General features: G+C 44.4%; 1 protein-coding gene across 1 annotated transcript in view; it reads left to right on the top strand.

Annotated features, from left to right (window-relative positions):
* Positions 1-13,469, top strand: part of RXFP2 (relaxin family peptide receptor 2) — a 105,688-nt gene that overhangs the window by 81,478 nt on the left and 10,741 nt on the right. The window contains exons 7-14 of the mRNA XM_039863320.1: positions 915-986; positions 1,555-1,626; positions 3,057-3,128; positions 4,175-4,246; positions 5,838-5,909; positions 7,391-7,462; positions 11,611-11,682; positions 11,790-11,861. Of these exons, the coding sequence (XP_039719254.1) occupies positions 915-986; positions 1,555-1,626; positions 3,057-3,128; positions 4,175-4,246; positions 5,838-5,909; positions 7,391-7,462; positions 11,611-11,682; positions 11,790-11,861 (576 nt within the window). The remainder of the gene's footprint in view (positions 1-914; positions 987-1,554; positions 1,627-3,056; positions 3,129-4,174; positions 4,247-5,837; positions 5,910-7,390; positions 7,463-11,610; positions 11,683-11,789; positions 11,862-13,469) is intronic.

Here is a 13,469-nt window from a genome sequence, read left to right as displayed (position 1 = left end):
TGGCACACCTGTAACACATTCATGCCTCAAAGGCTGGGCAGCTTTGCCAGGGAGTAATCGTGGTAAAACCAAACTCAGAGTACAGCCAGGTGCCCACCGAGCACGTGTTCACCAACAGTTTTGCAGAGACTTGTCATAACCACTAAGAGTGTTGTACAATATTTTAGGAACCAAATCAAATCCAACTAAGAGACAGAGAAGTCATTTAAAAGACTATGGAGTCGTAGTTACTATTTTTAGCGTGGATATTTCCTGTCCCTAATGGCCTTTGAAAAGGTGAACTCAGGGCCAACCTCCCAGTACATAATGAGCACAGGAAATGGAAATGATTGCTTAGATACCCCCCTCCTGCCCCCATCCCCCACCGACGGTGCTCTTCCTAAATTGCCCGGAGGGTTAAATCATGACCCGGGCGCCACATTGGTGAATAAGCCCCAGTCCCAGCACTGAGGACACCGGTGACCTCAAGCACCTCACTAACTGGCTTTTTGCTTCTCACTCGGCATCTCAGCATCAAAAAGAATACGACTCATCCCTGGCTTCTTTCATGGGCATGGAATGAAGAGGGACGAGGAGTTGGGGTGACCCTCGGTGCTGAGAGGTGGGCCAGCCTCTCACGGAGAGCGCTCCCGGGGCCAGAGCAGGAAGGCTGCTGTGCTTCCTGGTCCCCTCTTCACACATGTCACACCAGAGTTCAGGGGCGCGAGTCAGAGATGCCCGAATCTCACTGCACAGGTGCTACAGGGACAGCTATCTGTGCTTTGTGACGCCTTCACCTCCCAGTACAGGAGTGTCGGAACTCCATAAGCCAGATGCACAAAAAGTCTTTACGTAAAGAAACTGGGGCGCACGTTCAACACCCGGATGAAACATGCAGACGTAATCACGTGACTCTTCTGTCTTATTCCTGCCAGATTTCTTCAGCATAATTGTATCAGACACATATCCAGGAAAGCATTTTGGGGATTACATAATCTTCAAATATTGTGAGTAACTTCTTTACAATTATATTCAGAGTACAATTTTAAGTAAAGATCAAAAGGGTAGAATGGTACCTTTTTGACTTGGTTGTAGAGAAATGGGAAGACTAGGTTATCACCAAGTACTTAGATTCATTACTTCGCTGAAAGAACTAGTAAAAGATTTCTAGCTTCGCCAGGAGACAGATAGAAAGGCTCTCCTTAACTCTGTCTTCTTAAGTGTGGGTCATTTCCACACTATTTTAGCATTTTTTTTCTAACCTGTGCTACTTACCTACATACTTTCTCAAAATCCTAATCTACTAAGGGTGTGAAAAAGGCCAAAAGCAAATATCATCCCCCATATTTCTTCTACTCTATACTCTAACATAATATCATATCCCAACATACTATTTGGGGCCACTTTCCTGACCCTGGCCCTAGGCTCGTGGTGCTCCGTGGGTCCCCCTCTGTAGAATGCTTTCAGGAACGGACACCCACAGTTCACGGCCATCGTAGTGGCTCATATTCTAATGCCATGTGGCTGAAATGGAGTCTCAAGCTTGCCTAATTCACTCATTCATGCTGTTTGCAGATATCTGAATCACAACTGCATTACGGCCCTCAGACCTGGAGTATTCAAAGACCTCCATCAGCTAACTTGGCTGTGAGTATTCTGGCTTTTCCTTGACCTCCGTCTTAATGATACGCAGCAATGTCCACAGTTTCCATCTACGTATGTATCTTGTTTACCATACTTATTTTTCTGGTCGTCACGTAATCTGGAGCACTTTGCCCAAGCAATTCAGATAATGGCATACCAAGTGGTGGCTGTGGGAAGAGAAACCGGTGCCATGCCCTCTCAGGTGGCCTTCTCAGCCCGGCGCCAGGCTTGCCAAGCCAGCTAGCCAACCAGTGTTTACCTGTGGCCGGGTTTCTCACCTCAGCTCTACTGGTGTTTGGCCCCGATAACTCTGACTGGGGGAGGGGAGTATGTCCTGTGCATTTTGTTTAGCAGCATGTGTGGCCTCTATCCCACGAGGTGCTAGTAGCAGTTGCCCCCAGAGTTATGACAACCAAAAATATCTCCAGACACTCTCAAGTGTCCGCTGGGGGGAACTGCCCTCTGTGGAAAACCGTTAACCTAGAAAGTAAGCGAGTTAAAAGCTGCGTGACTTTGAGAGTGTTCATAGAGAAGCCTGAACACATGGTGGCTCTTGGTGACTCCCCACTCTCCAGGCAGGGCCAGCAGCTCCACCCAAGGGGCGTCGTGGCAGGTGCCTGAACGAAGGGCAGTTGGACGCTCTCTGGGCTGCTGGCCCCGTTGCTGCGGGCGGCTGGGTCTGGTGGAACCGCGCAGGCCCTCGGCCGCTCACCAAAGGCCCCAGGCGCACCGCAGCGGGCGGCTTTCCCCCTCTGCCACCTACGGTCCCGGTCCTCCTTAAGAGCCATGTTGCGAGGGTCTACTCTCATGACAGATGTAGTGTCACCTTCAAGGCGCTGGCACACAACAGGTGCTCAGTGTCACTCCCTCCTCCAGACCCTTCCCTCAGGGCCCTCTGGGAGCCAGAGGAAATGGTACCCAGCTTCAAATGCAACAGGAGAGAAGGCATATTCCCCTCAGTCCAATTTTTTTTCTGGGAAATACCGTGTATACTGAAGAACAGTGATTTGACTATATAAATATTTTCGCTGTTCCCCTCAAAGCTCCGATGGGTCTGTAAAATACGTCATGTAAACACTGACACCACAGAATCATTCGTGATACGCTCAGAATCTTCTCTCGTTCGCTCTTCACTCAGCCGAGCACTAGGTCAAAGTGCTTACAGATTCCACGTCCGGCCCATAAATAAATAAGAGCAGCTCGTGCAGGACCCAAGTGTCCAGAGGTGAAGGGTAAAACCCAGGTCTGTCTGCAGTCCAGGGCCCGTCCGGGGGGAACTGCACGTGCATGGCTGAGTTTGGAGTCGCGGGGAGAAGGCAAGGTCCTCGGAGGGCAGGGAGGAGGGGAACAGGTGCCGGGGGCAGACAGGGCTCTCCTGGTCTTAGTTCACAAAGGTGTCTCACGGTGAAATTGTTTGTGATCTGTTTTGTCAGGATTCTAGATGACAACCCAATAACCAGAATTTCACAGCAGTTATTTACTGGATTACATTCCTTGTTTTTCCTGTAAGTAGTTACCTACCTCCCAGTACATCCGTCTCTGCATCGCAATGACATCTAACACCGGTTTACAAACAACGCTTTAGAAAAGTCAAGCCCACTGCGATTTTTGTTAGTCTAAACCGCTCCTGTATTTCCAGTCACGATTACTGCTGTTACTTCCTGGCCAGGGTTCACAGTATATCTGGAGCCTACCGATTGATTTCTCTTGGGTGTCCTTTCATTTTCTTTATTCCTAAGGCATATTTTTATTTGCAGTGGTTGACCAAAGATTGTGTTCATTTTTATCTCCTAACTACATTTAAATCCAATAGAATCTCCCAGGAGTTCAGCCTCAAACTACACTTTAAACAGAGGAAAATGTGCCTTTGCCCAGCGAGGGTCACTGGCAATTCCAAAACTGTTGTCCTACAACAGAGCCATTCTCACGATTACGTTGTCACTGTTTATTAATAGGCTGGAGTGATTGATCGGCAGGGGACTATTATGTTCCTTTGCAGCTGATCACAAAGCACCATTATTTTTCCATTTGTCAAAAGGGACCACAATGTCATAAATTAATTGCGCAGCTCAATGTGCTCATGAGTTGTTTTCTTTCTCCCAAATGGCCCCTATATCACTTCTTAGATCTAATGCTATTTCTGGCGTGGCCTTTTTAATATTATAAATGATTAATGTGTCCCTTAAGGAGAAACTTTGGATGTATGATGCTGGGAAGGATTGAAAATTTGAAATTCATGAGAAAAATGATCATGAACTTCAAATGATCACCTTCTGTGAATTTTTGTTTCAGCTCGTAAAATTAAACTGTATAAGGTTTATTCCTAGGTTACTGGTCTGCCTGATGCATTCGTAGTTCCTTTGACATCAGCTCCCTTATCCGAGCCACACGTATATCTAGACACCAGTTTTGAAGAGAAAGTTATGTTTATATTCTTCATCCTAATATGTCGATTTTAGCGTGCAAGATTCCACATTGTAGAAATAGTAAAAACACTGCTTCTAAAGTGGCACGTCATTTTGTTTCTAATTAATGCCTTCTTTGTGTAAAGGTCTATGGTTAATAACTACTTAGAAGCCCTCCCCAAGCAGATGTGTGCCGGAATGCCTCAACTCAACTGGCTGTGAGTATGCACGTTGGAGCTCATTTGTTATTTGCATAGATTACGGAAACTAACCATGAAGCTAATTCACGGTTATATAAAAAGCCCATCTACGCTTTTTTTCCCCCAGAACTAAAATCCAATCATGTAACTTCCTGGTTTAAAAATCTCTTGAGAGTTCCCACAGGTGTGACGGTAAAGTTCAAACTTCCCCCGTGAGCCCCCCCGAGACTCGGTCCCTGTCCCCTCCCCCGGCCCGTCCCTTCGCATGCCTTCCTTCCAGATGCACCAAACCACGGCCCCTGCGGTCAGCTCCCCCAGCGCATATTGTTCCTTCAGCTCGAAAAGCCTTGTTCCTTTATTCCTTTGGTTAACTCCACTGCCTTCCCAAGCTCACTTAAACATCACCTCCAGGAAGCCGCCCCTGACATGCCAACCAATTTCAGTGGCTGCCTCTGGTTCCCCTTATAGCATGAACAGACTCCCACTTTCTACCCTCACTGTACTACCATCATGGAACCACTGGTTTGCCTGTGTGTCCCCTACATCTTAAAAATTCCATGAGGGCAGAAACCTGTCTCATGACTCCATACTCCAGCATTAGCATGGTGATCCGCACATAATGGGCACTCAACAAATCCTCCTTAAATGAAAGCGCTAACCTATCTCCATTCCTTGTTAGCTTTTAATCAATACTTGTTTACACATTCATTTAAATCCCTTCATGGCTTCGCTACCGCTACCCACCATTCTCTGTCATGTTCATTTTCATGGTCCCCTGAGACAGGCAGTGTGGTCGCAGGAAGCGATGTCCTGCCCTGTAAGAGTCCCCAGAACTTTTCTCATGTCAAATCAGGGGACTCGATTCCCACAGGACGATACAATTTAGCACTTCAGCTATTGTTCCTCTCGGAACCAGCCTCAGAATTACTAGTGACGGCACTACTGGGTGGCCTTGTGTATACTTACTTTTATTTTTCATATTTATTTATATACCTGTTATCGAAGGCTTTTAAGGCACAGAGGGCTCGCTGAGGCAGAAAGAACGGTGGATCTCCCTTGCTTAGGTCGAGAAGCAAATCCCGACCCTGGTGTTCAGGATTTGGAAGATAACTTTGGCCTGAGTCCCTCCTTCAGCAAATTACAGACTAAAACACATACCACATGCTGGCAGAACGTGAGCCGTAGCGATCTGTCATGCCATGGTCAAGTGTCTAGGCTGTAGAGTTAGACGGATCCGGGTTAGAAGGTCGATTCTAGCACTCACTGGCTGTGTGTCTCCTGATTTGACAAAACGTGGCAGGAGCACCGTGTTATGCACTCAGAGTAGTACCCGACGGTGTAAAAACCCAATAAGTGACAGTTACTGCTATTACAGTGGCAACACGATGGTAACTAACAGCATGGCATCCAGCACACACAGACGCTCACGAAGTGTTGGGCTGCCGTTTCCCTCAATTTTATTAAGTTCCGACGTCAATTAAAAGGTGAAAAGAAGCATCAAAATTGGAAGGAAGTAAAAATGAAACTCAGAACTATATCAAGAAAAAGTACCTCTAGACACACGATTTGTGCCAAAACGTTAAAAATCTTTTCCCTCCATGCCTTGTAGGGATTTGGAAGGCAACGGGATAAAGTATGTCACGAATTCCACCTTCCTGTCGTGCGATGCACTCACCGTGCTGTAAGTACTCAGTGGACTTTGGTAAACAAGGGGCCACCTGATAGGTTTGGAAATCACAAGGAAACATTGACAAGGAATTTTAAAGTAGTGTCTTATTTACAGCCTTGGTGTGAGACTGCACTACTAAGAAATGCACGCGTGGATTTACTGATTTTGACGCTGGGGCCAAGCCTTACCTTTAGCTGCCAGCGTTTAGGTCTCCAGCTGCTCTCCTTGTTCCCGAAAACAGTCACCATCTCTGTGCGTCCTCTCAGCTGAACTGGTACCTAAACCCACGATCAAGGAAATGAGATAATGTGTGTGAAAGTGGTTAGCTATACAACGATTGTTACTGCCAACGACACTTCTCACTTGATGTCCCTCTCTCGCTCTCTCTCTCTCAAAAAATAAATAAATAAATAAATAGATGAAAATTTTCTCCTAAAGGGAAAAACATCTAATGTGTTCTGATTGGCCAAAGATTCTGACCGGTGATTCTGATTGCCGAGTATGCCTTTGATGGCGGCAGGAAGGCAGACGGATTGGTTAATTGGCACTTTTGCACTGGTGAACTTAAAAACACGTGCATTCTGCTTTTGCTTTAATCATAGTTTACCATACAGAGTACACACCTAGTAATGGCGGTCGGTCGGTTGGCTGGATGGCTGGAAAAGAAGAATCAGAGTCTATCCATTTGTAGCGGTGAAATCAATTTTCTCCATTAAACTAAGAGCCAAGGCTGTCGCTGGGTCGCACGGTTGTCCGGTTGTCCGTCGGACAGCAGACGTGCATGTTTGATGAGAGGAGAGGCTATTCCACTCAGGAGATGCGAAGGGTTTCTTCCTTTTGTCATGGGTAACAGGGGAGGGCGCTGGTAAAGTAAACGAGTTACACAGATGCCTTCTATTTCGCAGCTCCACATAGCTTTTGAATCACTTTCACACCCATTATGTCATCTGGCACCTCTGGGAGGCAGTTGGTGGCTGGCCCCCGCCTTTCTGCCACTTCTGTTGGAGAATTCCGTTTCTAGACAGAGAGATTTATAAAACCACCGTGACCCACCAGATTTAAAATTTGTTTGTGGCCCCAGAAACCGCTACGGGGTTGATTCAGCTTTGCTCTTTCTGCCCCTCTCCTAAGAAACGTGCCTTCCACAAGGTTCCTCTCTAAGGTTTCTTGAGAATTTTTAACAGGGTCCGAATGGGTTGTTACTTGTGTGTCTTTAGCGAAGAAACACTCGCTAAAATAATGAGAATCCAGACAAAGTGTAGCTTGATAGACCACACTCAAGCACCTCAAATAACTTACGGCAGCGTTTCCTGGAGAGACCCTGTGGATGTCCTCAGTGACAAACGCCCGCCTTAATTCCCACGCCAGTACCCGCCCCGCTCTGAGACTTCGCGGGAGGCTTAGCAAACTCCACTGGATCAGTGGCCTCTCCAGAGAACTGGTTATTGCAGCAGACCCAAACCAACAGTGCTGACTCTCACCATGTCTTACAGGTTTCTGCCTAGAAATCAAATTGATTTTGTTCCAGAGAAGACATTTTCTTCATTAAAAAATTTAGGAGAACTGTAAGTAGCATTGTCTACTAGGAAAATATGATTGCTTCTTCCACGATGATAAATTGAAATGACTAGTGAGACTGCTTTTCCACTAGCAGCAATCAAAATCCTGTAGACTACTGGATATTCGAAATCCATTAAGAAAACCAACATTATCCTAGAGTCAAAAGCCATCTAAAACCAGACGGTGAGCTCGATGTGGTTGTAGCCTACTCTAATTTCCCCGCGATCTCCTTCGGGTGATTTCATGTGTATGTGTGTTTGGGAATAAATGAGTTTTCCTAGCTCCTTAAACTGAGAGGTCTTTTCCTCTAATGGCTAAAGTTAATTCTCAATAGATGCTTACTGATTGAATAACTGACTGACTGCGATATTATTAATTAATTATAACTGAACACAGGAACGAAGATGCTCGTTATCCCTTGAGAAATTATGACTTCTAGAGCAGATAAAGCAAATACTGAAGTCTAGAATGAGGCTTAGGCTCACTGAAAAATATTCAGAGAGCTCATGGAACTTTTTCTGTTCAAACATATGTTTTGTAGATCTAAGCCTTTTAAAAGCATCTGTCTTGCTGTTACTTCAAGGCTACCCACATAATTATGTGTCATTGCAAGTTAAAATTAATTATTTCATATTACAATAGTGCCGATTAGTATAAGAAATTCCCCGTCCTGATCTGAGGCCTAAAATGGAAATTAATTTCTTAACCTCTCCCCCATTCTTTATACCTGCTTTCAAAACCCAGAAAAGACTGGGGAAAATAACTCAATGAGAGTAATTGGAAAAAGAATTCGTAAGTAACTAAGATACTTTAATCTAATTAATGAATTGCATAAACCAAATCCACAAATATTTATTAAGTGCCTAGTGTGTGCAGGCACTGCATTAGAATGAAATACATTACAAAAAAAAAAAACATGGCAAAAAAAATTAAGGGCAGCTCACTCAAGAGAGCTCCCTCATTTGTCACGGGGGCCTTCTTGATCAGACCTCGGGGATGCGTTTGGGTTTCGGGGTGAAGAGGACGGGCGGATGGGTTTTAGATACAAATTTCAGGAAATGGTGGTATGGAGTCCACATACTGAAAAACTTCCTACTCCTCCTCTTATCCTACCCTCAGGCAGACCCACCCCCCACCAAAACAAAGAGCCCAATTAAGAGACACTAGCTCACTTCGTAGGACCGCAGATAACCCGGGCCAAGGCACACAGCATTGGTGATATAAAAGAGACTCACGCTTCCACACGGTTAACTCGGACAGGCCTTTCTGGTCCTTGAGTTCACAAAAGTGTTGGGCGATGCCACTGTGCCTTCGTGACAGCAGACCTCTCCTGGAGATAGATAAGTGCACTTACGTGAGGCCACTAAAGTCCTTTCCCCCCAAAGACCAGCCTTTATTTTTCAGTGCAACACTGTGCAGGACGATTTCTAGGTGTATGAGATCGCCGTCACCTTGCTTGGTGGTCACGCTCTGGCCCGGGCACACTCGTGGCTGTCGTTCCGCACCACGACCCAGGCGTGCTCCTTCCATCTGGAGCACCAGGTGGCAGGACCTCTACACTTAGATGTCACGATGGCCCCTGGAGAGCAATCTGTTAAAACTAAACCTACAGACGACCCTTACCCCACTGCCAGCTTCTGGCCCTAGACTCGCCATCTTAGCGGCGTCGGCGCCCTTCCCGGCAGGCTGGCTCAGACTGCTCCCTTCCCCTCTAACTCTCTTGATGCTTCGCGTCTTGTCGTATGTAAGCCCTGCCAGTGCCTCCCTGAAGCCCTCATTGGCTTGCCCGGGGCCAGAGCCTCCAGCCAGGCCACTCCTCCGACTCTGGCTTCTCAGATGGCCTTTCGTGCTTCTGGTGGAATTGTCATCCCGTGGCCCTGAGCATGTCACGCCTCTGTCCTGGTTAACAGTCTCCCTCCTTGTCACATGCTGCTTAGCACAGTCCCTGGCACATTCTCAAATGCCTACGTTCAGAAGAATCACAGCTGTGGCTTTAAATGCGTGTTGGCAGGCGCCCACCTGCCCTCCCTGAGCTTCTGACGTGATAACTCCGGGCCCGAAGCAGGAATGCGCTCTTTTTATCGGCCTCCTCCTTGCTTCTGTGCCCGGACTGACTCTGGGAAACGCTGGCTGGAAGGTGTCCGCGGCCCTCCCACCGCCCCCACGCGCTCTTCCGGGCTCCCGTCCTCTCCGCCTCCCCATCCCTTCTGTCCTCCACCTGCGCTGACCACTCTCCACCTGCTAAAGGTGTCACTGACTTCCAAGCGTCTGTTGCTCTGACCCTGCTCGACCCTCAGCTGAAAGGCTGCTCGCTCACCTTTTGTTCCATGGCCTTCATCGAGCTTTGTTCAGACGTGCCCGAATGTCCCAGGCCAAGTTCAAGAACTCCTTCCTCTGTTTCTTTAAAAAAAATTTTTTTTAAATTTTCCAATTAGAGTTGGCATTCTATATTATTTTATACTCATTTCAGGGGTAGAGCATAGTGGATAGACATTTACATAACTTATGAAGTGATCTTGCCTTTAGTCTAGTCCCCACCTGGCACCACACGTAGTTGTTACAATATTGCTGACTATATTCCCTGTGCTGGTCTTACATTCCTGTGACTATTTTATAACTGCCAATTTATACTTCTAAATTCCTTCCTCTTTTCACCCAATCCCCCAACCGCCCTCCCATCTGGTAACCATCAATCAGTTTGTTCTCTGTGTCTACGAGTCTGTTTCTGTTTTGTTCGTTTGTTTATTTTGTTTTTTTAGATTCCACATATAAGTGAAATCATATGGTATTTGTCTTTCTCTGTCTGACTTACTTCACTCAACATAACACCCTCTAGGTCCATCCATGTTGCTGCAAATGGCAAGATTTCCATCTTTTTTATGGTCGAGTAATAGTCCATTGTATAGATGGACTTCTTTATCTAATTGTCTATCCATGGCCACTTGGGTCTTGTTTTCTTATCCATTCGGCCTCCCTATGTCTTTTGATTGACACATCGAATCTATTTACATTTAAAGTAATTATTGATAGGTATGTAGTTATTGCCATTTTATTATTCATACTTTTGATCTTCTTCAAGAAGTCGCTTTAACATTTCTTGTTATACTGGTTTGGTGATGACAAACTCCTTTAACTTTTTCTTGTCTGGGAAGCTCTTTATCTGTCCTTCTATTCTAAATGACAGCCTTGCTGGGTAGAGTAATCTCAGTTGCAGGTCTTTGCTTTTCATCATTTTAAGTATTTTGTGCCAAGCCCTTCTGGCCTCTGTTTCTTCTCTGTACTTCTGTAATATTACTTGTTTCATTCTTTCCTTGTTCTGTGATTGAGCTGTTTACTTGAATTGTAAGCTTCTTTAGAGAAAGAACTGTCTTAATAATTTGTAACTCCCATACATCCATCAGCAGCTTCAAAGCATCACAAATAGATTAGATCTTTTGTTCAACTCTTAGGCAATTTCACATCTGTTTTACTTTTAACATCTACTCTGACTCAGAAGGATATTTTGGACTCTTAAAGATTCCTGATTCCTTGTGATCCTAACAAATTGCTTTTCCTCATTCTGTAAAAACACTTCCCTACAATTCTGTCTGGATCGAACAGTCCTATTATATTTAATTCTAAATTCCCAATTCTTCTAAAAACATAGTACCATATAAAAATGTGTGAACTTACCCATTCAAGATGATCTGGGCAGATATTGCATATACAACAATACTAGCTTAGTTGGAATGCGAAATAAGTAGAAAGCATATGTTTTGACCTCAGAAAGCTTATAATACAGTTGGATAAACAAGATATAACATAAATGAAGCAAGAAGGATCACAGAAACAACGAACGGTAGTTATGTACACAGAGTACCTAGAACGGAGGAAATTAATTAAGTAGATATTGAAGCCAGGATGGAAATGTGCTGGAGAGGGTTTGAAAGGAAATTCCAGACAGGAACTGGATGAGCAAAATGTCACATGTCTCAAAGTGATGGAAAACATGTCTATTTGGCCAACTCACCCGGCCTGGTTGTGTAACAAATTATCAGGTTGGTTAAATTGAATCATATTTTCTGTTACATCAAATGGGATGATAATTGTGAAGAGTAATAACTGTGTCGTTTATTTCCGATGTAATGTTTTGGGTTTTCACTGTCACCAACAGGGACCTGTCTAGCAATATGATAACGGAGCTTCCAGCCCATACTTTTAAAGACCTGAAGCTTCTACAAAAACTGTAAGTTCTCCTTGCCGCTGTCATCAGCTTTAAACAGCCACGTCTTGAGCGTCCAAAATAATAACATCACGATGCTTCTTTTCTTCTTCCTTCGAATGGTACAAAAGGAATCTGTCGTCCAACCCTCTTTTGTATCTCCACAAGAACCAGTTCGAAAGTCTTAAACAACTTCAGTCTCTGTAAGTGAAATGTGACGGTGTGTCGATTATTATCTTAGCGGATATACTTCACTTAGAAACACATCTAGTTTTAAATGGCCATTTTATGCACAGGAGGGCTTTTAATCTGAGCATACATCCTCAGACAGTCGTGACTGCCTCGGTTACCGTCACGTAGGTCCTAAATGACAACAAAGTCTCGTTTTTCTTTTTAAAATCATTTAACTATGTATAAAGGCCATTTCTGTGTTTGGAGCTACATAGAGCTCCTTCTTGAAAACCAGATTCATATGGAAAAATCTCATCTACAGTTTTCACAAAGAATTAAATTTGCAATCGTTTTGTTACTAAACCATTGGTGAAGTACGAGTTATGTAAGAATTACCTGCTTTTTCCCTTCCCCCCCGTCCTATAGCAATCGACTTGCTGTCAGTCTGCAGAGCATGATTTTAAATTTTCGATCAGCACAGAAAAAAATAATCCCACAAAGATAACATTCGGACGATTAATTTTGTTTAGTATTTTAAAATTTCAAACACGTTAGTTTGCAAATGGTGCCAAGAAATCTGCCAGTTATCCTTTGAACTTCATTTCTTTCCCATGAATCGCCATTGTTAATTTTCTTTGTTTTTACATGACAGCGTACTACATTACCCACTCTTAGTCCAAAGCTTTTCTTCATCAAATTCCAAAGACCGAGTCTTAATATCACTTTTTATCCTTGCTAAATAGTTTTCTATTGAAAAGGAATGCAACACTTAGATTCTCTCAGCAAGCGTTAGTGAGTAGCCACTGCTGAAAAGATTTGGTTGCCACTCTCAAGAAGCTGGACCATTAAAAAAAAAAACAAAAAATATAAATAATACATTGTTTTTAAATATAAGACTAGACCTTGGGAATGTGGGCAAAATAATCGTTCCCTTTACTCACCATATACCAAATTCTGAAAGGCAACATATCCAGTTACCATGTCATGCCTTTCTGCAAAGTCCAAGTAGTAGAGTTATATTTACTCTATCCTTCTCTTTCTTCTTTTCGTTACTATCTCATTAATTTTTTCTAAAGATTCATTTAAGCATTTTACATTTATTGGCCACCAACCTTTTTATAGCACTCACTGTCTTAGGCACTCAGGGTATAGTGGCTTCTGCTTTTTGGAAACTAGAGGCTATTAATCAAATAATCACACAATCCACGCAAAGCTGAAACTGTGATAAGTCCAGGCGAAAGCTAGAGAGCAAAAAAAAAGAAGAGAGGAGAATCCTTGAAGAAGGACTCGGGAGGCCCACGCTGGTCCGGCAGCACAATCCCTCCTTTAAGCTTCGTACCAGACGGCCAGAGAGCAAGGCGCAGGCACCTCCTCTGTGAAGGCCTCAGGAGGCAAAGGAAAACTCGGAAGTGTGTTGAGAGATTCTTACTCAGATTAGCCAAAGAGAAATGGGGTGAGAATCAGACACCTTTCAAAATAAACCCTCAAAGTAAAAGGCTTCTGTCTTTTTAAATTGTTCTCTCTCCATCTTTGGCTCCTGAGAACATGGCAGGCCCCGCTGATCCGTGCCGTCCTAAATAGGTCTTCAAAGAACCCATATTTGAAGAAGCCCTATAACACATCTTATGGGGCTGGGAGAA

Source organism: Pteropus medius, unplaced genomic scaffold (assembly GCF_902729225.1).
Source record: "Pteropus medius unplaced genomic scaffold, Ma_sr-lr_union100, whole genome shotgun sequence".
Classification (NCBI taxonomy): Eukaryota; Metazoa; Chordata; class Mammalia; order Chiroptera; family Pteropodidae; genus Pteropus; species Pteropus medius.
The sequence above is the reverse complement of the archived record's forward strand: the minus strand, read 5'-3'. Positions and strand labels throughout refer to the sequence as shown.